The sequence below is a fragment of the Dipodomys merriami genome, unplaced genomic scaffold, assembly GCF_024711535.1.
Source record: "Dipodomys merriami isolate MVZ:Mamm:240054 unplaced genomic scaffold, mDipMer1.0.p SCAF_10, whole genome shotgun sequence".
Classification (NCBI taxonomy): domain Eukaryota; kingdom Metazoa; phylum Chordata; class Mammalia; order Rodentia; family Heteromyidae; genus Dipodomys; species Dipodomys merriami.
Genome location: NW_027202271.1, coordinates 20,588,565 through 20,613,315, shown reverse-complemented (window position 1 = coordinate 20,613,315; position 24,751 = coordinate 20,588,565). Strand labels below are relative to the sequence as shown.

Here is a 24,751-nt window from a genome sequence, read left to right as displayed (position 1 = left end):
GTAGAGCTATGGCTCAAGTTGTAGAGTACCAGTTTTAAGCAGAAAAAAAAAAAAAAAAATCCACTAAGGGATAGCACCTAGGCTCTTAATTCACCCCAGTACTGACACCAACTGGAGGCAGTGGTAGAGTACCAGTATAGTAAACTTGGGGCCTGAATTTGAACGCCAGTACTATCCAAAAAATTATTTTGAGAACTGAACTTGCAGCTCACTCTTAAATGTCTTGAATGCTGCCATATCTTTGTTGTTGTTGTTGTTGTTGTTGCTGGTCATGGGTCTTGAACTCTGGGTCTGGGCACTGTCCCTGAGCTCTTCAGCTCAAAGAGAGGGCTCTACCACTTGAGCCACAGCGCCACTTCTGGTTTTTTGATAGTTAATTGGAGATAAGAGTCTCATGGATTTTCTTGCCCAAGCTGGCTTTGAACCTCGACCCTCGGATCTCAACCTCCTGAGTAGCTAGGATTACAGGCTGGAGCCACTGGTGCCCAGCATGCCATATTTTTTAGGGTAGTTTTGATGTTTTGGAGCACAATCATAGAATGTCTTCCTACAATATACTTACTAGAATGAGGAGTCAGGTGGCCAAATGGCATCTACTTTGGCAGAGAACTTATTTCTCAGCATCAATGAGTACATAATTAAAAGGCATAATAAATGTGATAAGATTTACTAGCAATAGAAGATGGAGGAAGATAGCCATTGATTCTGATGAGAATCAGGAAGTTGTTCAGAAGTGTTATTTCTAGAGCAGAAGTCTACAAATCAGCTTTTGCTTTAAAAAAAATTGTTGAAACATAGCCTTGTCCTTTTGTCTACATTGTGTCTGGCTGCCTTTTTTTTTGCCAGTCCTGGGGCTTAAACTCAGGGTCTAGGCACTGTTCCTGAACTTCTTTGTGCTTAAGACTAGCACTCTACCACTTGAGCCACAGCACCACAGCTCTTTATGTGGTACTGAGGAGTCGAACCCAGGGCTTCATTCATGCTTAAGCAAGCACCCTACCACTAGGCCACATTCCCAGTCGTGACTGCATTTTTTTTTGTTTGGTCATTCATGGGGGCTTGAACTCAAGGTCTAAGTGCTGTCTCTAAGCTTTTCCGCTCAAGGCTAGTTCTCTACTACTTGAGCCACAGCGCCATTTCCAGTTTTCTGGTGGTTACTTGGACATAAATAAGAGTCTCATAGACTTTTTTGCCCGGGTTGGCTTAGAACTGAAATCCTCAGATCTCAGCCTCCTGAGTAGCTAGGGTTACAAGTGTGAACCCGCCCAGCGGGTGCCGGTGGCTCATGCCTATAATCTTAGCTACTCAGGAGGCTGAGATCTGAGGATCAAGGTTCAAAGCCAGCCCTGGCAGGAAAGTCTCTTATCTCCAATAAACCACTAGAAAACCAGAAATGGCACTGTGGCTCAAGTGGTAGAGCACTTGCCTTGAGCTGAAGAGCACAAGGACAGCACTCAAGCCCAGAGGTCAAGTCTCATGACTGACAAAAAAAAAAAAATCCTTTCATACTGGAGAGAGAAGCCAAGGTCTTGTACATATCAGACAAGTACTAGTACCAAGGATCTCTGGGTGCTTTTATGTTACAGCTTCAGAGTAGTTGCCATATACTGTAAATATTCAGTCCTTTACAGAAAAGGTTTGTCAAAATATTCAAAACTTGCTGGGCACCATTGGCTCACGCCTGTAATCCTCACTACTCAGGAAGCTTAGATCTGAGGCTCATGACTCAAAGCCAGGCCAGGCAGGAAAGTCCGTGAGACTCTTGTATCCAATTAATCACCAGAAAACTGGAAGTGGTACTGTGGCTCGAAGAGGTAGGGCAGCCGGGCACCAGTGGCTCATGCCTATAATCCTTGATACTCAGGAGGCTGAGATCTGAGGATCACGGTTCAAAGCCAGCCCCAGCAGGAAAGTCTGTGAGACTCTTATCTCCAATGGACCACTAGAAAACCAGAAGTGGTGCTGTGGCTCTAGTGGTAGAGTGCTCAAAAAAAAGAAGAAGTAGGGCACTAGCCTTGAGCCAAAGAGCTCAGGGATAGCACCCAGGCCCAGAGTTCAAGCCCACGACCAACAACAGCAGCAAAATCAAAACTTAAAGTTAAGAGAACTAAAGTTAGCAGAAATAAGATTAGTGGTTTTATTTACTTCAGTATGTAGACATTTGAAAAATCAAAAGAATACTTTTGTACATTATCAAAATAACCAACAAATCTATATCTAATTGACGTTGTCCCCAGTTCTCAAAAGAAAAAACCCTAAAGCTAATTTTTTCTAAGACTAGATCCAATCAGGACCATTCATTATATGGGATTACTGTTCAACTCTCCCTTTCTCTGAATTCCTAGAACAGCTTTTTGTATGTAGTACTATTTTGTTGGAGAGAGTGGGTCAGCTGTCCAGGGAAAGGACATTCCTTGAGAGACGCGGGTAGCTGGTAGTGCAGTTCTGCCATATAAAAGAACCAGGAACCTTCAGCCAGGCACCAGAGGCAATTCCATCTACTCCAGAGGCTGAGATCTGAGGATCCAACTCCAAAGCCAGCCAGGAAAATCCATGAGACTTACCTCCAATTAACTACCAGAAAAATGGAAATGGCACTGTGGCTCAAAATAATAGGGCACTAGCCTTGAGCAAAAGAGTTCAAGGACAGTGTCCAAGCCCTGAGTTCAAGCCCCATGGACAAAAAACAAAAAAAACACTTCAGGGACAGCACTCAGATCCTGAATTCAAGCCACAGGACATCCACGCACGAGCACACACACATAAACACAGATACAGGAACCAATATCAGTATATATATATTTTTTTCAAGGAACTGGATAACCCAATATTTATGCTAAGATCTTGTAACTTCTAGATGTTACACCACGTTTTTTTTGCTTTTTGTTTTTTTGTTGGACATGGGGCCTGAACTCTGAGCCTGGATGCTGTGCTTCAGCTCTTCAGCTCAAGGCTACTGCTCTACCACTTGAGCCACAGCACCACTTCTGGCTTTTTCTGCTTATGTGGTCCTGAGGAATTGAACTCAGGGCCTCATGCATGTAAGGCAAGTGCTCTACCACTGAGCCACCTTCCCAGGTCCCCTAGACCACATTTTTTTTTTGGGGGGGGTCTGGTCATGGGGCCTGAACTCTGGGCCTGGGTGCTGTCCCTCAGCTCTTCAGCTCAAAGCTAGCACGCTACCACTTGAGCCATCGCACCACTTCTGGCTTTTTTTTTTCCTGCTTATGTGGTGCTGAGGAATCGAACCCAGGGCCTCATGCATGCAAGGCCAGCGCTCTACCACTGAGCCACCTTCCCAACCCCTAGACCACACTTTTAAAAAATGATTTGAGGCCAAAGTATTTAGATCCACCAGTTTTTAACCTTTTTTTTTAATATAACTTTTCTAATGGTTTTTGTTGATCATCGGGCTTGAACTCAGGGCTCAGGTGCTGTCCCTGATCTTTTTTGCTCAAGGATAGTACTCTGCCACTTTGAATCACAATTCCACTTGTTTTTTTGAGATGAGTGTTCTGGTAGCCAGGTACTGGTGGCTTATGCCTGGAATCCTAGCTACTCAGGAGGCTGAGATCTAAGGATTGCAGTTCAAAGCCAGCATACGCAGGAAAGTCCATAGGACTCTTATCTCCCAATTAGCTAGAAAACTGGAAGTGACACTGTGGCTCAAAATGGAAGTATTAGCCTTGAGCAAAAGAGCTCAGGAACAGTGCCTCAGCCCTGAATTCAAGTCCCACAACCAACTGGAAAAAAAAGTCATGTGCCTTTCCTGCCTGGGCTGGCTTTGAACCATGTCTCTCATATCTCAACCTCCTGAGTAGCTTGGATTATAGGAGTGAGCCACCAGAGTCCAGCTGGAGGCAAGTTTTTTAATGACTTACAATTCATACTAGTAACAAAAGCAAGAAGCTGGAACCAGTGGCTCATGCCTGTAATCTTAGCTACTCTGGAGGCTGAGATCTAAGGATCTCTGTTCAGAGCCATCCCAGGCAGGAAAGTCTGTGAGACTCTTATCTTCAGTTAACCACCAGAATACCGGAAGTGGTGCTGTGGCTCAAGTGGTAGAGAGCTTGTTTTGAGCTAAACCCCAGGCCCAGAATTCAAGGCCCAGGACCAGCAAAAAAGAAAAAAAAAAAAAAGGACAAGAGACATTCGGGAAGAAAAGTTGATAAATCTAAACTGATGAAGTTTGTTTAACCAACACTAATAATCTTCCATGTGCTAAGTATGGTGTCAAGCATTTCAGATGTGTAAAATGATCAATAAGACTTGAAGGGAATTTGCAGCTTAGTAAGGTGACATACTTGAACAGAACAGTATGTTGTTGGTAATTAAAAACTAAGTACAGTGGGACAACAAGCAAGAAAGGGGGCTGGGAAGGTGGCTCAGTGGTAGAGTGCTTGCCTTGAATGCATGAGGCTCTGGGTTTGATTCCTCAGCACCACATAAGCAGAAAAAGCCGGAAGTGGCGCTGTGGCTCAAGTGGTAGAGTGTTAGCCTTGAGCTGAAGAACTAAGGGACAGCACCCAGGCCCAGAGTTCAGCCCCAAGACCACAAAAAAAAAAAAAGCAAGAAAAGGGTCAAATCACCTACTTTGTGTGATATGGGAAGAAAGGCTGCTTAGGAATCATTAGAGCTAAGTTCTGTTAAGATACGGTCAGTGGGAACAGTGGTAATGCTCAGATTGAGCATTTACTACATGTCAGGCAGTAAGCAACATTAACTATCTCAACAACCTTTATAAAGAGCCATTATTGCTATATGCCTACCATGCCTACTATAGGCTGAAGCAGAAGAGACATAAGTTTGAGACCATCCTGGGTCACACCACCAAAGGAATTATTTCAGCTCAATTTTTCTCTGCAAAAACTAATGCAGAAGACAGAATTCACACAGTTGACAATTAGAATTGGTACTTAGACCCAGAAAGTCATTCCAGAGCTCCTAAACACTGCACATAAACAATGAGAAGGGAGCCAAAAAATGAGCCAAAGACTGAATTTTCCAGCATATGTAGATGACAACACAGGAATTGTCTAAATAGGATGAGCAGGTTTGGGGGAGGGGTGGGTAAAGTAATAACTTCAATTGGATAAGATTGGTTGGAAGATGTGTTTAAGCAAAAAAAGAAAAGAAAAAAACACCAGATGGATTCAATCTCCCAGAATGAGCCCTTGTCTCAAAGTTTCTGCCCTGAGTTAATCAAGAAATTCATGGGCTACTCAGGAGGCTGAGATTAGAGGATCGAGGTGCTAAGCCAGCCTGGGCAGGAAAGTCTATGAGACTCATCTCCAGTTAACCACCAGAAAAGCTGGAAGTGGTGCTGTGGCTCAAGTGGCAGAGCATTAGCGTTGAGCTGAAGAGCTCAGGGACAGCGCCCAAGCCCAGAGTTCAAGCCCCATGACTGACCAAAAAAGAAAAAGAAAAACTTCTTGGGACAAATACCAGATAGTAGAGAAGAGAAAGAAGACAGCAAATAGTATTTTGCGTGAATAACAATTTAGAACAAAATAAAAAGACATGATAAGGTTTTGAAGTAAGGGATTATTTAAGTGTAGCTCAAATTATCGGTGAAGGAATTCAGAAATGTAACAACAAGCCGGGCGCTGGTGGCTCACGCCTGTAATCCTAGCTACTCAGGAGGCTGAGATCTGAGGATAGCGGTTCAAAGCCAGCCCGGGCAGGAGAGACCGTGAGACTCCTATCTCCAATAAACCACCAGAAAACCGGAAGTGGCGCTGTAGCTCAAGTGGTACTGAAGAGCTGAGGGACAGCGCCCAGGCCCAAAGTTCAAGCCCCATGACCGACCAAAAAAAAAAAAAAAAATGTAACAACATCCTTACAGTTGTAGGTGAAGATCACTGAAACCCAAGTCCTCTAATGATTTGCTTTGCCCCTTATAATATTGAACAACTCATTAACTTGGAAGAGGATAAGAACTCCCATATTCTTCCAACCAGCTTTTGAGGCTTAGAATTGGGAAAAGCCACATCTCTTCTGGTCCTTTGCTGCTTAATTGGAGGTAAAAGAGTCTCAAACCCAGATCTTACCTGCCTGAGTAACTAGGATTATAATGTTAGTCCCAGCTAACATATTTAAAAACAAACAAAAAAATAGGCCTGTAATTCTAGCTACTCAGGAGGATCCGAAGTTCAAAGGAAGCCTGGGCAGGAAAGTCTGAGACTCTGACCTCCAGTAAACTACCCAAAAAAGCAGGAAGTGGAACTGTGGTTCAAGTGGTAAAGAGAGCAAAAAGAATCTCAGGGATAGTGGTCAGGCCCTGAGTTGAAGCCCCAGACCAGCACAAAATAGAAACAAAATAGTGACATAAAAGCAATTCTAGAGTCAGGCATCAATGGCTCATGCCTACAATCCTACCTACTTAGGAGCAAATGCCAGAAGTGGAACTGTGGCTCAAGTGGTGGAACACTGTCTTTGGGCATAAAAATTCAGGAACACCTCCCGGCCTGAGTTCAACCCCTATGGGGAAAAAAAAAAACTGGGCCCAGTTGGTTCATATACAACCTCAGCTACTAGGGAGGTGGAGTTAGCAGTGTGGCAGCTTGAGGCCCAGACAAAATTACCCTAGATCCTATTTCTTATCTCAAGGAACAAACTAGGTGTGGTCATACTTTCATGTAATTACATTCATGTAATTCCAGCTCTCTACAGAAAGCAGATGTAAGAGGATGGAGGCCTTAGGCCAGTCCTTGGCAAAGTGAGCCCTGTGTGAAAAAACTAAAGCAAAATGTACTGAAAGATGTGGCTCAAACACTTAAGATCTGAGAAATTAGTCAGATGCCAGTGGCTCACGCCTGTAATCCTAGCTACTCAGGACGCTGAGAGCTGAAGTTTTGAGGTTCAAAGCCAGCCCAGGCAAGAAAGTCCGTGAGACACTAATCTCCAATAAACCACCAAAAAACTGGAAGTGGTGGTCTAGCTCAAGTGGTAGAGCACTAGCCTTGAGCTGAAGAGCTGAGGGACAGTGCCCAGGCCCAGAGTTCAAGTCTTCAAGTCCCACAACCGACAAAAAAAAAACAAAAAACAAAAAACGAATTGATTGCAGCAGAGAAGATCATTATATAGTGGCTTTAGCTCCTTGTTGATTATAAAGTGAAGAAACAAGCCTTGCACTGGTAGCTCAAGCCTGTAATCCTAGCTATTCAGGAGGTTGAGATATGAGGATCCTGGTTCAAAGCCAGCCCAGGAAGGAAAGTACATGAGACTCTTATTTCCAATTAGCCACCAGAAAACTTGAAGTGGTGCTTTGGGTCAAAGTGGTAGAGTGCTTGGACTGGGAAGGTGGCTCTGTGTTAAAGTGCTTGCTTTGTATGCATGTGGCCTTGGGTTCAATTCCTCAGCACCACATAAGCAGAAAAAGCCGGAAGTAGCACTGTGGATCAAGTGGTAGAGACTAGCCTTGAGCTGAAGAGCTGAGGGACAGCACCTAGGCCCAGAGTTCAGGCCCCACAAGTAACCAAAAAAAAAAGGTAGAGTGCCAACTTTGAGCAAAAAGAGCTCAGGCTCTTGAGTTCAAGACCAAAAAATAATTAAAAAGTAAACAGACAGACGGAACTGTGAAAGAAGGCTGGGAAGGTGGCTCAGTGGTAGGGCGCTTGCCTCGCATGCATGAGGCCCTGGGTTCAATTCCTCAGCACCACATAAGCAGAAAAAACCGGAAGTAGTGCTGTGGCTCAAGTGGTAAAATGCTAGCCTTGAGCTGAAGAGCTGAGGGACAGCGCCCAGGCCCAGAGTTCAGCCCCCATGACCCGATCCAAAAAAAAAAAAGGAACCGTGAAAGAAAGCAGGCATTGGCTCTCAAAGGGAGAAGACAGGGAAGAATTAAAGGTTAAAAAGAAATAGCACCATTGGCACCCAGTTTAAGGATGGTCATCTTATGTAACCCAGGTTGTCCCTGAATTGACTATATTCCTGCCTCAGCCTTCTGAGGTTTGCCACTGTGTTTATCTAAAAATATGAAATCATCCGTGGTACGCAAAGGCTGGAAATTTTTGCCTCCCAAAATTATGAGGGAAGCATTTTAGCGTGGAAAGGATGATCAAATACCAAAGGAGCTTGCCTGCCTCCTTTCCCTTCTCTCAATAGTTCTTCCATTTTGTAAACCACGGAGTCCTTTTTTTTTGTTTACAACATGGTTGTTAGTTGCCCTCTGCTGGTCAGTTCTGCTCTCAGCATTCCAGATATTAAATCCAAGGCATGCAAAAAATGGGATTTGGCAGGAAGAATACTGAGCATATTAGATCCTATTAACTATCTCAGTATATTTCATATCTGTGTATACTGCCTTGTAGAGGAGATGCAAAGAAACAATACACTGTCATTTTAAGAATGAAGAATTAAAATATTACTGTAAACAAAAAGAAAGAGCCAGGTGCTGGTGGCTCATGCCTGTAATCCTAGCTACTCAGGAGGCTGAGATCTGAGGGGTCACAGTTCAAAGCCAGCCTGGGCAGGACCATCCTTGAGACTCTTATCTCTAATTAACCACCAGAAAACCGGAAGTGGTGCTGTGGCTCAAGTGGCAGAGCACTAGCCTTGAGCTGAAGAGCACAAGGACCATGCCCAGGCCAGAGTTCAAGCCGTGGCTTAGTGGTAGAGTACTTGCATGGCATGCATAAAGCTCTGAGTTTAATTCCTCAGTACCACATAAACAGAAAAAGCCGGAAGTGGTGCTGTGGCTTAAAGTGGTAGAGTGTTAGTCTTGAGCACAAAGAAGTTCAGGGACAATGCCAGGCCCTGAGTTCAAGCCCCAGGACTGGCAGAGAGAGACAGACAGACAGACAGAAACAGACAGACAGAAACAAAGCCACATACCCATTTATAAACGTTAAAACACTTAGGTGTGCCATGCATGCACTGATAGCTATAATCCTACTTCTAAGGAGGCTGAGATCCAAGGATTGTAGTTCAAAGCCAGCAGGGAAGAAAATCCAAGACTCATCCTAGTTAACTACCAGAAAGCCAGAGTAGAACCAAGTCTCAAACATTAGAGCCCCAGCCTGAAGTGGAAAATGTTAAAAGACAATGCCTAGGCTTCTTCCTTTCCTCCTCTTTCCCTCCCTCCCTCCCTATTTCCCTTTTTATTTTCCTCCTCTCCTTCCCTTTTCCCCCTGTTTTATTTGTGGTACTGAGGATTGAATGCAGAACATCCCTAGAACCAACATTTAGGTGGGGACTGAGGAAACAAGAATGAAGACTTAGAGAACAGTAGGAACAAGGCCAAATAGCTACACTAGGAAACCAAAAGAATGCCAGTAGAAGCCTGGCACCACTGGCTCATGCCTGTAATTCTAGTACTCAGGAGGCTGAGATCTGAGAATCATGGTTCAAAGCCAGCCCAGGCAGGAAAGACATCTCCAATTAACCACCAGAAAACCAGAAGTGATGCTGTGGCTCAAAGAGGTAGAGCACTAGCCTTGAGCTGAAGAACTCAGGCCAGAGTTTAAGCCCCATGATTGACCAAAAAAAAATTAAAAGATGGGCTGGGAAGGTGGCTCAGTGGTAGAGCGCTTGCCTTGCATGCATGAGGCCCTGGGTTCAATTCCTCAGCACCACATAAGCAAAATGAAAAAAGCTGGAAGTGGCACTATGGCTCAAGTGGTAGAGCGCTAGCCTTGAGCTGAAGAGCTAAGGGACAGCGCCCAGGCCCAGAGTTCAGGCCCCTCAACTGGACCAAAAAAAAAAAAAAATTAAAAGAAGAATGTCAGTAGATAGAAATAGATAAAAATAGAAGAATGATGAGAGGGGTCAGCTCATGCATCCCAGACATGGAAGGGTGGTTTCAGGTCAGCAACAGTGTGGATGCCTAATGCAAGGCAACTCATGCTAACTCAATGCTAACTCATGTAGTCATCACAAGGATGTTACTTCCGGATCAAAAATTTGCCCTAATCCTTGAGAAAAGGGAGGTTATTGGAAAACATTTAGTTTTTTTGTTCTGTTTTGTGCCACTATCAGGCTTGAACTCAGGCTCTTAGGGACTCTTGTTCAGCTTTTTTATTTTATTATTTTTCTGGTTCTGGGGCTTGAACTCTGGGCCTGGGTGCTGACCCTGGGCTCTTCAGCTTGAGGCTAATGTTCTACCGCTTGAGCCACAGTGCCACTTCCGGTTTTCTAGTGGTTAATTAGAGATGAGTCTCATGGACTTTCATATGAGGGCTGGCTTTAAACTGAGATCCTCAGATCTCAACCTCCCGAGTAGCTAGGATTACAGGCATGAGCTACCACCGGTGCCTGGCCTTTTTTTTTTTTTTTTTTTTTCATTGTGCTGGTATTGGGGCTTGAACTCAGAGCCTAGGAGCTGTCCCTGAGCCTTTTGGCTCAAGATTGGTGTTCAACCACTTGAGCCATAGCTCCACTTCTGGCTTTTTGTGGTTAATTGGAGGTAAGAGTTTCATGGACTTTCCTGCCCTGGCTGGCTTCAAACTGTGTTCCTCTGATCTCAGCATCCTGAGTAGCTAGGATTTCAGGTGTGAGCCACTAGCACCTGGCTGAATTTTTCTTTTTGTGGGATTCTAAGGGATTCTATGTGTGAAATTCAGTGAATGGTAGTGGTAGACTGATAGGTTCCAGCTGGAATTTATATGGTGGTATAGGACCATAGCCAAATTATGAGGTACTATGAGGCCATGAATACCATGACCCAGTTTGAGAAGAGTGACGAGACCATCAGGGGAAGATCAGCCTCAGGAAAGTCCTCACAAGAGGATATGAGAATGATGCTGTAAAACACAGCCGAAGCAGTGACAAGGTATTTACAAGGTATAAATGTATAGGAAGCTCTATGAATTGCCTTTGACCTCCCCCTATTCTCAGGGATTCTACTTGGAGAAGATGCAGTTCTGCAAGAAATAACAGCATAAAATAACAGCTGAAGGGGCTGGGAAGGTGGCTCTGTGGTAGAGTGCTTGCCTCGCATGTATGAGGCCCTGGGTTTGATTCCTCAGCACCACATAAACAGAAAAAGCCAGAAGTGGCCCTGTGGCTCAAGTGGTAGAAGGCTTGCCTTGAGCTAAAGAGCTGAGGGACAGCGCCCAGGCCCAGAGTTCAAGCCCCATGACTGACCAAAACAACAACAAAAACAAAAAAAAAAAACAGCTGAAGGGCTAGGAATGTGGCTCAGTGGTAGACTGCTTGTGTAGTACCCATGAAGTACCCTGAGTTTGATTCCTCAGTACCACATAAACAGAAAAAGGCAGAAGTAGTGCTGTGGCTCAAGTGGTAGGATGCTAGCCTTGAGCAAAAGGAAGCCCAGAACAGTGTCCAGATCTTGAGTTCAAGTCCCGGGACTGGCAGAAAACAAAAACAACAGCTGAGTGTCTGTGGCTCACACCTCTAATCCTAGCTACTTAAGAGGCTGAGACCTGAAGATCTGAGGATTGCAGTTAGAAGCTAGCAAAAAGCCACAAGTAGAGCTATGACTCTAAGTGGTAGAGTGCTAGCCTTGAGCAAAATAGCTCAGGAACAGCACCCAGGCCTTGAATTCAAGCCCTAGGATAAAAAAAAAAAAAAAAAAAAAAAGGGTTGGAGGCATGCTTAGATGGTAGAGCCATCAGCCAATGAAATAAAGGATCAGGTACCAAGTACAAGTTCCAGTCTCAGACCAAAATTTAAAAACTATGAAATACTGCCAAAGCACTGGTGGTTCACACCTGTAATATTAGTTACTCAGGAGGCAAAGATCTGAGGCTAGAGGTTCCAAGCCAGCCTAGGAAGAAAAACCAGAATGCCACTTATCTCTCATTAACCATCCAAAAGCTGGAAGTAGACCTATAGCTCAAGTGTACTAGCCTTGACTAGAAAAAGCTACTTAGTTACTCAGGAGGCTAAGATCTGAGGCTAGAGGTTCCAAGCCAGCCTAGGAAGAAAAACCAGAGTGCCACTTATCTCTCATTAACCATCCAAAAGCTGGAAATAGACCTGTAGCTCAAGTGGTAGAGTACTAGCCTTGACTAGAAAAAGCTAAGAGTCAATGCCCTATCCCTGAGTTCAAATCCTAGTGATGGCACAAAAAAGGAAAAAGAAAAAATTAAACACAAAAATATCTTGCCTTTGGGGTGGGAAGGTGGCTCAGTGATAAAGTGCATACCTTGCATGCATGAGGCCCTGGGTTTGATTCCTCAGCACCACATAAGCAAAAAGAAAAAAGCTGGGTTACAGTGCTAGCCTTGAGCTGAAGAGCTGAGGGACAGTGCCCAGGCCCAGAGTCCAGCCCCACAACTGGCAAAAAAAAAAAAAAAAAAGAAAAAAGCTGGAAGTGGTGCTGTGGCTCAAGTGGTAGAGTGCTAGCCTTGAGCTGAAGAGCTGAGGGACGGTGCCCAGGCCCAGAGTTCAGACCCCACGATGACAAAATAAATATTAATTAAAAATAAAAAAAAATCATGCCTATAATCCTAGCTATTCAGAGGGCTTATGGTTCAGAGCCAACCCAGGCAGACAAGTCTGTTAGACTTATCTCTAATTAACCACCCAAAAGCAGAAGTGGAGCTGTGGTTCAAGTGGTAGAGTGACAGCCTTGAGCAAAACTGGGATATTGCCGATCCTAAGTTTAACCTCCAGGACCAGAGCGCGCGCGCGCGCACACACACACATACACACACACGCACGCACACTATCTTCCCACATCCTGGCTCTGGCTAGTGTGTGGTGGTTTAAGCTTAAATAGCTTTGAGATATTTAGGGAACTCGTTTAGCAGAATGCCCTGTCTCCTTTGTCTTCAGTGTCATCAGACTTACAAGTTGTGACTTCTTGTCAGGAAATTCAGAAGTGTTCTACAAACTCCAGGTTTGACATTGCTCAAGGAGCAATTAATTCCCAACCGTCACCCCAATTCTCTTACACCTCAAAAGGCAAACGTGCGGCGAGCTCTGCTAACAAGGCTGACTGTACACAATGTGGAGAGCGCCCTGCGCCCTAGCAGCCCAGACAGTGACGATGCATCACTTGGCCTCTAGGATTACCTCCAGGAGGTGGCTTCAGAAAAGATGAATGTGAGGAGGTTCCTTTCCAACGTAGAGAGAGAAAGGGGGGGGGGGGGGGAGTTAAAAAAAAAACCAATAAAAACAAAAAACCCACAAACTGATAAAAAGAAGGGCTACTCGTCACGAACAGGATTCGAACCTGTGCGGGGAAACCCCATTGGATTTCGAGTCCAACGCCTTAACCACTCGGCCACCGTGACTTCCAAAACCACGTTCCGCCGCGCGCTTACAGAAAGGGTCGGCACTGCGACCGCGGCAGGCGCGCGGGGGCGGGAGGCGGCCCCGGGCCCGGCGCGCACCGCGGGGCTCCCACCCTTCACTCAAAGCCGGGGGTCGGGTGACTGGTCAGCCCTGGGGTCGGTCGGGGTCTCCCGCCGCGCCAAGCCACGCAGAGGCGGCGGCAAAGCCTGCCGGGGGAGCGAGGCTGGTCGCTCGGGGGTGGAGGAGCCAAGAGGGACGCCGGGGCGGGGGTGACCAGCGGGGCCTCAGGGGACGGACGGGAGGGAGGCGCGGCCTGGCGCCGGGGCCGGGGAGCTCTTCCGCGGGGTCAGGGACGTGGCCAAGGCGCAGGCCACTCGGGGCTCTTCCGGCGATCGGCTAGCGGGAGCCCCCGCTCCTGGTTGAGGCAAGGGGGAGGGAAAAAAAGGACGGAAAATGCTTCTAGGTCGGTGCGAAGTGCGGCGAGAAGAGCGGCGCCCCCACCCGTCCCTTCCCTATCCCCCGCCCTGGCCCCCGTTCACGGCGGGCCGCCGCCGCCGCCGCCGCCGGGGAGGCGGCCGGGGTCCCCGCCCCGAGCCCGGAGCCGCGGCCTCCGCCGCCGCCGCGCCGGCCTCTGCCGGCAGGGGGCGCTGCGCGGGGCCGGGGCCGGCCGAGGCGGCGGGAGGCGGCGGCCGCGGCGGCGGCGGGAGGCGGCGGGAGGCGGGCGGAGGAGGAGGCGGCGAGGAGGCGGGAGCTGAGCTAAGCGGGGCGGGCGGCGGCGGCGGTGGCGTCGGGGCCCCGAGCCCGAGAAGATGGCGGTGCGGAAGAAGGACGGCGGCCCCAACGTGAAGTACTACGAGGCCGCGGACACCGTGACCCAGTTCGACAACGTGCGGCTCTGGCTGGGTAAAAACTACAAGAAGGTACGGCGGGTAGGGCCGCTGCCGCCGCCGCCGCCGCCGCCGCCCGCCGCCGCGCGGGGCCCCGGGGGCGGGACAAAGGGCCCCGCGGCCCGCGGCTCCCTGGGGTTCGGCCCACCCGGCCGGACGCCCCGGCCCCTCCCCGCGCCCTCCCCCCCCCCCCCCCGCGGCCCCGCCGCGGCCCGGGCTCCGCGCCTCGCCCCCGCCCCCACCGCCCCCGCCCGCGCCGTGCCCTCTGCCCCTGCCTTCTCCACTCCCCGCCCGGCGGTGCCCGCAGCCCACCCTCCCGCACAGCCTGGCTGTTACGGGAGAGGCGGACGGCGGGCCGGGGTGGGCCGTGGTCCCGCGGGCGCCCTCCCCTTCCTCCCTGATTGCCCGCCACGGTGCTCGCCAGAGGCTTCCCCCATGGAACCAGGTACCAGCCGGGCTAAAGGCCTCCCTGGTGCTTTGTGTATATACGTTCAGAGACAAGATGATGAAAGCAGGAGGGTGAACGGCCGTGGAGAAGGTACAGGCCGTGGGCTGCTCATCAGCCTGACAGAGGCGACCCCAGACCCCAGATCCCTGTCTCCGGGTGGGGTGGGGCACCCATTTCTCCATCTCCATATAAAGGGCTGCCAAACCTCTCTGGGGGAACAGGGTATAGGAGTTCCTGGGTAACAGTCCTTTTCCCCCAAACCGTGCCTCAGCTCCACAATAAAGTCACCCTGCAGCCTAGCCTTGCATTGCCTTGGATCTGGGGGGGTTCATAAAAGACTAGGGTGAGCTTCGTATTTCTACTACCGTACCCTCCTGTCCCCTCCCCCCTAAACTGGAAATAATAACGTAGTGAACAAAAGGGTTCAAGAAGCCTTACCTGTCTTTTCTACAAAACCTCCTCCTGGTGTCTTCTTTGTTTCCAGGCCTGGAATATTGCTAGAACTGGTCTGCTCACTGCCTTTTCACTAGTCCTTGTTTTAGGGGTTCTTTTTCCTAGCTTTCCATCTCTCCTCAATTTTTCTTGGCCAGCTTTGCAGCCTGTCAAAAGTGTGGTGAGAGGTTTAGGAGAACTCCCCTCTGATCCTAGTCTGGAGCCTTCCCCTGCCAACTGCTTGGGGTCTCTCTGGGTGTTAGAATTCTGACAAACAGCTGCTGGGTCTCTGACTTGTCTATTACCCCAGCATGAGGCTGTTTCCTAGGCTTTTCTACCTTTGACCTTTTGAAGGGAGTTCAATCTAGGGGCTTAGTCTGTGGCCCTGGGGGTATTGGCAGCGTGTGGCCTGCTTCCACTTTTATGCTTTGGCTCTCTTTTGTCATTCACCTTTCTCTTCACAGATCTTTTTACACCTCCCACTGAGAGGTGCTGGCTTTTTTCTGTGATTAGGATAGTGGAAATAAGGGTCAAAAGGTAAAGAGAAAGTTAGCCTCCTGGCTCAGTTTTAAAAATTGGAACTGAAGGCTAGGAACGTAGGTCATAATATGAAAACATTTAAGAAGGCCTGTCTTAGATATAGTTTTCCTGGGAAAAGCTAGATGTTGCCTTGCTGTTCTTCATCGTGCTGCCTAGCAGATGGTCCTTCTCATCTAGAAAGGCCTACAAAAGCATTTATGCTGAGTTCTAACAGGCAAAATGCACAAGCTTAGTTTCTGAGTCTGCTTGCCCTTTTCTTAAGGAGGCATCATTATCGTGGGTATCATGGCCTTCCACAAAGTAACTCCAAGAAATAAACCTGCCTCAGTGGAAGGTGTGTTGCTTCCCTGGCCTGAGCTCCATAAACCTTCAGAATTTTACAACCCTCAGTGCTTTTGGCTGGAGATCAGATACCAAGATAATAGGGTCCTACAACTGCAATTTGAGGGTGTAGCTGAGGAAGAATAGGAAGCTTCCCTTACTGCCAGCACCCAAAGCTGGCAAATTGGGCTGGTGGCAGCAGAATTCAGCTTTCTGGAAGGGGATTTCCAGGGCCTCCCTTCTGTCATCTTTATAGAGACAAGGGGAGAAGGAAGATACTGTTTCTTTGCCCAGGTGATTCCAAAGCCCCTGGGCAAGATATATGGGGGATGATACAAGAAAATTTACCTGGGGCCTGTTTTTTCTTTCCTTTCCCTCTTTTCCCTAGTATATACAAGCTGAACCACCAACCAACAAGTCTCTGTCTAGCCTGGTTGTACAGTTGCTACAATTTCAGGAAGAAGTTTTTGGCAAACATGTCAGCAATGCACCGCTCACTAAACTGCCTGTGAGTATAAAAACAAGAGAATGAGTCCTTCAATCTGGAAAGGGAGTTGCATTTTTAAAAAATATCTGTACACCCTGTAATCCTAGCACTTGAGAAGCTGACACAAAGGAGTATGAGTTCAAGGTCAGCCTAGCTATGTGATAAGACAATCTCTTTCTCTCCCTCTTTAATTATTTTTATTTATTTATTTATCTTGTCTAGCACGTGTGAGGCCTTGGGTTCAATCCCCAGTATTTGAGGGGAAAAAAATCTATTACATTATTTTTGAGATTTGAGTTATTTTCTACCATCCTTATTCCTGGTCAGGGCAAAACTGGCTTGGCCAAGTCCCCAATTTGCCACATTTGGTTTGTCTTGGTGCCATTTACTGTATTATTTTGTGCAACAAGTTATCTGAGAGTGGCTAGGCCCAATCCTTCAGTCTCTCATTGTATGGTTAAAAGGGTAGGAAATTCGAGGCTATGCATGGTGGTACACATCTGTAATCGTAGGTTCTTGTGAGACTTAGGTAGAAGGATTGTCAGGAGGAGTTAGAGGCCACTTGGAACTAGGCAAAATCTGTTTCAAAATTTTATTTATTTATTTATTTATTTATTTATTTATTTTGTCAGTTGTGGGGCTTGAACTCTGGGCCTGGGCGCTGTCCCTCAGCTCTTCAGCTCAAGGCAAGCGCTCTACCCCTGGAGCTACAGAGCCACTTCCGGTTTTCTGGTGGTTTATTGGAGATAGGAGTCTCACCGTCTGTCCTGCCTGGGCTGGCTTTGAACCGTGATCCTCAGATCTCAGCCTCCTGAGTAGCTAGGATTACAGGCGTGAGCCACCAGCGCCCGGCTCAAAAATTTTTTTAAAGCTGGGTGCTGGTGGCTCACGCCTGTAATCCTAGCTGCTTTGGAGGCTGAGAACCGGGGATTGCAGTTCAAACCCAGCCCAGGCAGGAAAGTCCGTGAGACTCTTATCTCTCCAATAAACCATCAGAAGACCAGAAGTGGTGCTGTGGCCCAAGTGGTAGAGTCCTTGCCTTGAGCTGAAGAACTGAGGGACAGCACCCAGGCCCAGACTTCAAGCTCCACAACTGACCAAAAAAAAAAAAGGGGGGGGGGCCTGAGAAGGTGGCTCAGTGGTAGAGCACTTGCCTTGCATGCATGAGGCCCTGGGTTGGATTCCTCAGCACCACAGAAGCAGAAAAAAAAAAAAGCCGGAAGTGACACTGTGGCTCAAGTGGTAGAGCGCTAGCCTTGAGCTGAAGAGTTGAGGGACAGTACCCAGGCCCAGAGTTTAGGCCCCACGACCAGACCCCCCCCAATTTTTTTTTTTTTTTAAAGAAAGCTTTGGGTGTTGCTCTGATAAGTGCTTGCTTAGCTTGTATAAGGGCTTGGATTTAATTCCCTGAACCATGAAAAAAAATGATACGCACATACATATATACATACATACTTGATATGAGATTTAGATTTGGGTAAGTTTATGTACAATTTGGCACTGTCATTTTATTAGCTCAGTAATCTTGGGCAGTATTTATGAGCGTTGGTTCTTTGATCTTTAGATGAGATTACTAGATCTACCTTGATTTCTGCAACAGTAACCAGCAAAGTACTTGGTAAAAAGTGATGCTTTATGAGTATTGGTTTCTTTTTTCCCCCTCTTCCACATGGTAAAATGTCTCAGGTCTAGGGATAGTTAGTGATAGAATACTTATGTATCATGTTCAAGGTGCTAGGTTCTGTCCCCAGCACTGGAAAAAAGAAAAAGAAAAAAAAGATTTCTCACTTTGAGAGGGATTCATCATGGGATTTCATAAAATCATTTTTAATGTAACTCACATATTTTCCATCTCCATTTTGTAGATCAAATGTTTCCTAGATTTCAAGGCAGGAGGCTCCTTGTGCCACATTCTTGCAGCTGCCTACAAATTCAAGAGTGACCAGGGATGGTGAGATACCTTTTCTCTCTGCTTCTTACATTTAGTTTAGAGAGAATTTCCCATTCTGAGTCTCTGGGATCTTTCTGGGGTGGGGGAATATATGTAGAAATTCTAAGCCAATAGCAGGTGGCTTATGCCTATAATCCTAGCTACTCAGGAGGCTGAGATCTAAGGATCACAGTTTGAAGCAGCTTGGGCAGGAAAGCCCATGAGGCTCTTACCTTCAGTTAACAAGCAAAAAGCTGAAAATGGAGGTGTAGCTCAAATGGTAGAGTGTTAACCTTGAGCAAAACAAACTAAATGACAGTGCCCAAGCCCTGAGTTTAAGTTCTAATGCCATCTGATGAAAAAAATAAAAATAAAAGCAAGCAAAAAAGAAAAGAAATAATCAATCCTTTAGGGTTGGAGGTATGGTTCAGTTGGTAGAGCACTAGCGTATGAGTGAAAGCATCAGAAACTAAGTTCAGCTTCTGATCTCAGACCAAAAGAAAGGAAGGAAGGAAAGAAAGAAAAATATTCTTCTGGCTGGGTGCGGGGCCTTACATCTTTAGTCCTAGCTACCCAACAGGCTGAGATCTGAGGATTGTGGTTCAAAGCCAGCCTGGGCAGAAAACTCTGTGAGATATTCATCACCAAAGAGCTGTAAGTGTGGCTCAAGTGGTGGGACACCAGCCTTGAGTGAAAAAGCTAAGGGACAGCACCTGTGACCTGAGTTCAAGCCCTAGTATTGGCACACACACACACAAAAGAAAAGAAAAAAAGCTGTGTATCTTACTTTGCTAGATCAGAAAAATATCTGCCTCCTTCTGACACATACACACAAAATCTTGACGAAAAATAAATGAACTTTGTTCATTTGACTGGTGCCAGTGGCTCACACGTCTTATCCCACCTACTTAGAAAACTAAGATCTGAGGATTGTGGTTTGAAGCCATCCTGGGCAGGAAAAAAGATGAAAGTAGTGTATGTAATTTAGAAGGACTTTTTTTTTTTTTGGTGGTTAACTAGAAATAAGAGTCTTAGGGACATTTCTGCCCTGGCTGGGTTTGAACCTTGATCTTCAGATCTCAGCTTCATGACATAGCTAGGACTATAGGCATAAGCCACCAGTGCTTAGTAAGATTTTCATGTTAAGAAATCACAGCCAGGCTGGGAATGTGGCCTAGTGTTTGCTTAGCATGCATGAAACCCTGGGTTTGATCCTCAGTACCACATAAACAGAAAAAGCCAGAGGTGGTGCTGTGGCTCAAGTGCTAGAAAGCCCAGATCCTGAGTTCAAGCCCCAGGACTGGCAAAAGAAAAAAGAAAAAAAAGAAGAAATCACAGCCAAGCCGGGTGCTGCTGGCTCATACCTATGATCCTAGCTACTCAGAAGACTGAGATCTGAGGATTGTAGTTCAAAGCCAGCCTGGGCAGGAGTGTCCCTAAGAGTCTTATCTCTAGTTAACAACTAGAAAACCAGACATGGCATTGTGGCTCAGAGTGGTAGAGTGTTAGCCTTGAGCAAAAGAACTCAGGGAAATAGCACCCAGGCCCAGAGTTCAAGCACCATGACTGACAAAAAAAAAAAAGAAAGAAAGAAACCATAGCCTTATAATCTCAGTCCTCAGGAGGCTGAGGCAGAAGAATTAAGAGTTTAAGAATAGTTTGGAATAGCCGAGCATTGGTGGCTCACACCTGTAATCCTAAGTATTCAGTAGGCTGAGATCAAGGTTCAAAGCCATTCCAGGCAGGAAAGTCCATGAGACTCTTATCTCCAGTTAACCACCAGAAAACAGGAAGTAGTGGTGTGGCTCAAGTGGTAGAGCGATTGCCTAGAGTTGAAGAGCTGAGGGACAGCATCCAGGCCCAGAGTTTATGCCCCATGACCCCCCCCCCCAAAAAAAAAAAAAAAAAAAACTAGCCTGGAAGCCAGGCGCTGGTCACTCAAGCCATGGTTTGAAGCCAGCCCAGGCAGGAAAGTTTGTGACACTCTTATCTCTAATTAACTACCAGAACACCAGAAGTGGCAGTGTGGCTCAAGTGGTAGAGCACTTGTCTTGAGCTAAACAGCTCAGGGACCACACCTAGGCCCAGAGTTCAAGCCCCACATTGAACAAAAAGAAAAAAAATAGCTTGGAATACTTGGTGAGACCCTCTCTCAAAGGACAAACAAACAAGAAAAAGAGAAGTCACTGCCTCCTGATTATTCATTAAATTTATTATTTCTTTACAAGGAGACGTTACGATTTCCAAAACCCATCACGCATGGACCGCAATGTGGAAATGTTCATGACCATTGAAAAATCACTGGTTCAGGTAATACCTGTCTATCTTCCTTCCCTTAGTGAGAGTCAAAACACTCCATCCTCATGACCGTATCTCATCTGTTTCTTCCCACAGAATAATTGCCTGTCTCGACCTAACATTTTTTTGTGCCCAGAAATTGAGCCCAAACTGCTAGGGAAATTAAAGGATATTATCAAGAGACACCAGGTAAGTAGGTAGATCAGAAGAGGTTTCCAAAACTCCATGATTTTCAGTACCTAGAAGAAATTCTAAAGCATGACATTTTTCTACTGTACAAGTAGCTCTTTGTATTTAGCAAAGTTAAAACCTTGAGTCTCTCTTGTTCTGTTCTGCTTCTCCTATTTCCCAGTTCTGGCAGATTTGGATCACTGTTACTAAAGGCTACCTCGGTGGGGTTGGAGATGTGACTCATTTGGTAGAGTGCTAGCCAATGAGCGAAAGCAGCAGGTACTGAGTTCAAGTCCCCGTCTGGGACCAAAAAGAAAAAAGAAAAGGCTACATCAGCTTGTGGTAGGGGAATAACATCTACTTCCACTGAGCTAGATAGAGATAGCTAATTTCAGATAAATTCTTTGCTGTTTGAAACTTTATAATAACTAATAGATGTCATAGATATTTTTAATTGGCTTTAAATTTACCATATCCAGAGAATTATCTGTAGGAATGCTCCATTCTTTTTTTTTTTTTTTTTTTTTTTTGGTCTGAGACTGGGACTCAAACTCAGTACCTGACACTTTTGCCCATGGCAACTGAGCCATGTCTCCAAACCCCAGAAAGTTTAAGTCTTTGATTTATTTCCATTATTATCACAATCTCAGCTGTGTGTGCTGAGAGAAAATGCAACCATTCTAGCAGAATGTGGTTAGAAAGGTAGATCTGTGCTTATATTTTACTTTAGTTTATCCCCAGGAGTAATTCAAAGGGGATTATATTAACCTGACTCTCCTTGCACTATCCAGGGAACAGTCACTGAGGATAAGAATAATGCCTCCCATGTTGTGCATCCTGTCCCAGGGAACCTAGAAGAAGGTGAGAACTGGATCTCCCTGCTACTGCGGTGAATGGCTTGGCCTAGGAGCCAGAAGAGTAATCACCATGTTGTGCCTGGGCTTCTTTCTCCTTTCAACTCTGAATCCTCTTTCCATCTTAGTTCCTATTCTCAAGTCCCCTGCTGCAGTGGGAGAGTGCTCAGTTAGGATTTTTGTTGAATTATTTATTTATTTTTATTCCCCTTTAGCTTATCTCTTCCTTCTCTGTCTCTATCCCCAGAAGAATGGGTACGACCAGTCATGAAGAGGGATAAACAAGTTCTTCTGCACTGGGGCTACTATCCTGACAGGTGAGGCTGGGTTCCTAGGGCATGTTTTAAATACAAGTGCTACAATCAGAAGCCCTAAAACATCTAGCAGAGCAAGAAGACACTGTTGGAGTTACTTTTAGGTCATTTAATTTGTTCTTCTACCTATTACATGAATTCTCTCTCCTGTTGGAGATTTAGACTCTATTAGACAAAGTTTAGGTTGAAGGATTGAGGTTTTAAATGTGAAATGGCCATCCCAGTTGTGCGTGCATATGTAAGTGTGTGTGCAAGAGAGATATTTTATTATTTAGTGCACGGATTGGGGCTTGAACTCAGGGCTTAGTGCTCTTTTTTTTTTTTTTTTTTTTGTCAGTCGTGGGGCTTGAACTCTGGGCCTGGGCGCTGTCCCTCAGCTCTTCAGCTCAAGGCTAGCGCTCTACCACTTGAGCTACAGCGCCACTTCCGGTTTTCTGGTGGTTTATTGGAGATAGGAGTCTCACGGTCTCTCCTGCCCGGGCTGGCTTTGAACCGCGATCCTCAGATCTCAGCCTCCTGAGTAGCTAGGATTACAGGCGTGAGCCACCAGCGCCCGGCGCCTAGTGCTCTTTGTTGGCTTTTTACTCAAGGCTGGTGTTTTACCACTTGAACTACATCCCTACTTCTTTTTTTTTTTTTTTTTTTTTTGTCGGTCGTGGGGCTTGAACTCTGGGCCTGGGCGCTGTCCCTCAGCTCTTCAGCTCAAGGCGAGTGCTGTACCACTTGAGCTACAGCGCCACTTCCGGTTTTCTGGTGGTTTATTGGAGATAGGAGTTTCACGGTCTCTCCTGCCCGGGCTGGCTTTGAACCGCGATCCTCAGATCTCAGCCTCCTGAGTAGCTAGGATTACAGGCGTGAGCCACCAGCGCCCAGCTACATCCCTACTTCTAGTTAATTGGAGATAATTCTCATGAACTTTACTGTCCTGGCTGGCTTCAAATTTTGATCCTCAGGTCTCTGCCTATCTAGGTTGCTTGGATTACAGGCATGAGCCACTAGTGCCTAGTTTATTTCTTTTTTTTTTGCGGGGGGGGGGGGGGTCCGGTCATGCGGCCTGAACTCTGGGCCAGGTGCTGTTCCCTCAGCTCTTCAGCTCAAGGCTAGCACTCTACCACTTGAGCCACAGCGCCACTTCTGGCTTTTTTCTTATGTGGTGCTGAGGAATCGAACCCAGGGCCTTGAGCATGCAAGGCAGGTGCTCTACCACTGAGCCACCTTCCCAGCCCTGCCTAGTTTATTTCTTCTTTTCTTTTTTTTTTTTGTTGGTCGTGGGGCTTGAACTCTGGGCCTGGGCGCTGTCCCTCAGCTCTTCAGCTCAAGGACAGCACTCTACTGCTTGAGCTACAGTGCCACTTCCAGTTTTCTGGTGGTTTATTGGAGATAGGAGTCTCATGGTCTCTCCTGCCTGGGCTGGCTTTGAACCTCGATCCTCAGATCTCAGCCTCCTGAGTAGCTAGGATTACAGGCGTGAGCCACCAGCGCCTGGCTGCCTAGTTTATTTCTGAGAAGGGTCTTGCTCTGTAGTTCAAGCTGGCTTCAAATTTGATAATGTTCCCAACCTCTGGTATAACTTCTGTATAAGTAAATATTAAAAGAGTATTAAAAATTTTTTGTGTGTGTGTGCCAGTCCTGGGGCTTGAATGGTCTTGGGTACGTCCCTGAGTTTCTTTTGTTCAAAGCTAGCATTCTACCACTTGAGCCACAGCTCCATTTCTGGGGCTTCTTTAGTAGTTTATTGGAGATAAGAATCTCACAAATGGTGCTGTGGCTCAAAGTGGTAGAGTGCTACTCTTGAGTGAAAGCACTCAGAAACCACATCCAGGCCCTGAGTTCAAGCTCCAGTACTGACCCCCCCCCAAAAAAAAAAAAAATATCAGAAATTTTTTTTTGGTCATTCCTGGAGCTTGAACTCTGGGCCTGGGTGCTGTCCCTCAGATCTTCAGCTCAAGGCAAGTGCTCTACCACTTGAGCCACTTCCTATTTTCTAGTGATTAAATTTTATGGCCTTTCCTGCCCAGGCTGGCTTTGAACTGTGATTCTCAGAACTCAGCTAAGATAATAGGCATGAGCCATCGGTGCCCAGCAAAATCAGAATTCTTTTGAGCTGGGAATGTGGCTTAGTGGTAGAGTGTCTGCCTAGCATGCATGAAGCCCTGAATTCAATTCCTCAGTACTACATATACAGAAAAAGCCAGAAGTGGCACTGTGGCTCAAGAATGATAGCCTTAAGTAAAAGAAGCTCAGGGACAAGGCCCAGGCCCAGAGTTCAAGCCCCAAGACTGGCCAAAAAAATTACCAGGGAAATTATGCACATAAATTTTTTTCTTTTCCCTTGGGTCCGGTCGTGGAGCCTGAACTCTGGGCCTGGGTGCTGTCCATCAGCTCTTCAGCTCAAGGCTAGCACTCTATCGCTTGAGCCACAGCGCCACTTCATTTTCTAGTGGTTTATTGGAGATAAGAGTCTCACGGATTTTCGCTCAGGCCCGTGGCGCCGGCAGGATGGGCAAGTGTCTCGGTCTTCGTACTGCCCGGAAGCTCCGCAGTCACCGACGTGACCAGAAGTGGCATGATAAACAGTACAAGAAGGCCCATTTGGGCACAGCCCTGAAAGCCAACCCGTTCAGGGGCGCCTCCCATGCAAAGGGAATTGTGCTGGAGAAAGTAGGAGTTGAAGCCAAGCAGCCAAATTCTGCTATCAGAAAGTGTGTCAGGGTGCAGCTGATCAAGAATGGCAAGAAAATCACAGCTTTTGTACCCGATGATGGTTGCTTGAATTTTATTGAAGAAAATGATGAAGTTCTGGTTGCTGGTTTTGGCCGAAAAGGTCATGCTGTGGGTGACATTCCTGGAGTCCGATTTAAGGTCG

At 46.6% G+C, this 24,751-nt stretch overlaps 1 protein-coding gene and 1 non-coding gene across 8 annotated transcripts in view; one reads left to right on the top strand and one right to left on the bottom strand.

The window, feature by feature from the left end:
- Window positions 1-13,120: 13,120 nt before the first annotated feature.
- Trnas-cga (transfer RNA serine (anticodon CGA)) lies at window positions 13,121-13,202 on the bottom strand. Its single transcript has one exon. It is a non-coding gene; the product is annotated as a tRNA-Ser (tRNA).
- A 761-nt stretch (window positions 13,203-13,963) lies between these two features.
- Window positions 13,964-24,751, top strand: part of Smarcc2 (SWI/SNF related BAF chromatin remodeling complex subunit C2) — a 33,873-nt gene continuing 23,085 nt past the window's right edge. For 3 of the 7 annotated variants that reach the window (XM_070042907.1, XM_070042898.1, XM_070042881.1), the window contains exons 1-7: window positions 13,964-14,123; window positions 16,220-16,339; window positions 18,184-18,269; window positions 20,477-20,558; window positions 20,643-20,735; window positions 21,509-21,578; window positions 21,819-21,888. In XM_070042907.1, the coding sequence (XP_069899008.1) occupies window positions 14,013-14,123; window positions 16,220-16,339; window positions 18,184-18,269; window positions 20,477-20,558; window positions 20,643-20,735; window positions 21,509-21,578; window positions 21,819-21,888 (632 nt within the window). In that variant the 5' untranslated portion in view covers window positions 13,964-14,012. The remainder of the gene's footprint in view (window positions 14,124-16,219; window positions 16,340-18,183; window positions 18,270-20,476; window positions 20,559-20,642; window positions 20,736-21,508; window positions 21,579-21,818; window positions 21,889-24,751) is intronic. The other 4 variants (XM_070042925.1, XM_070042917.1, XM_070042889.1 and 1 more) reach the window with 3 other exon arrangements.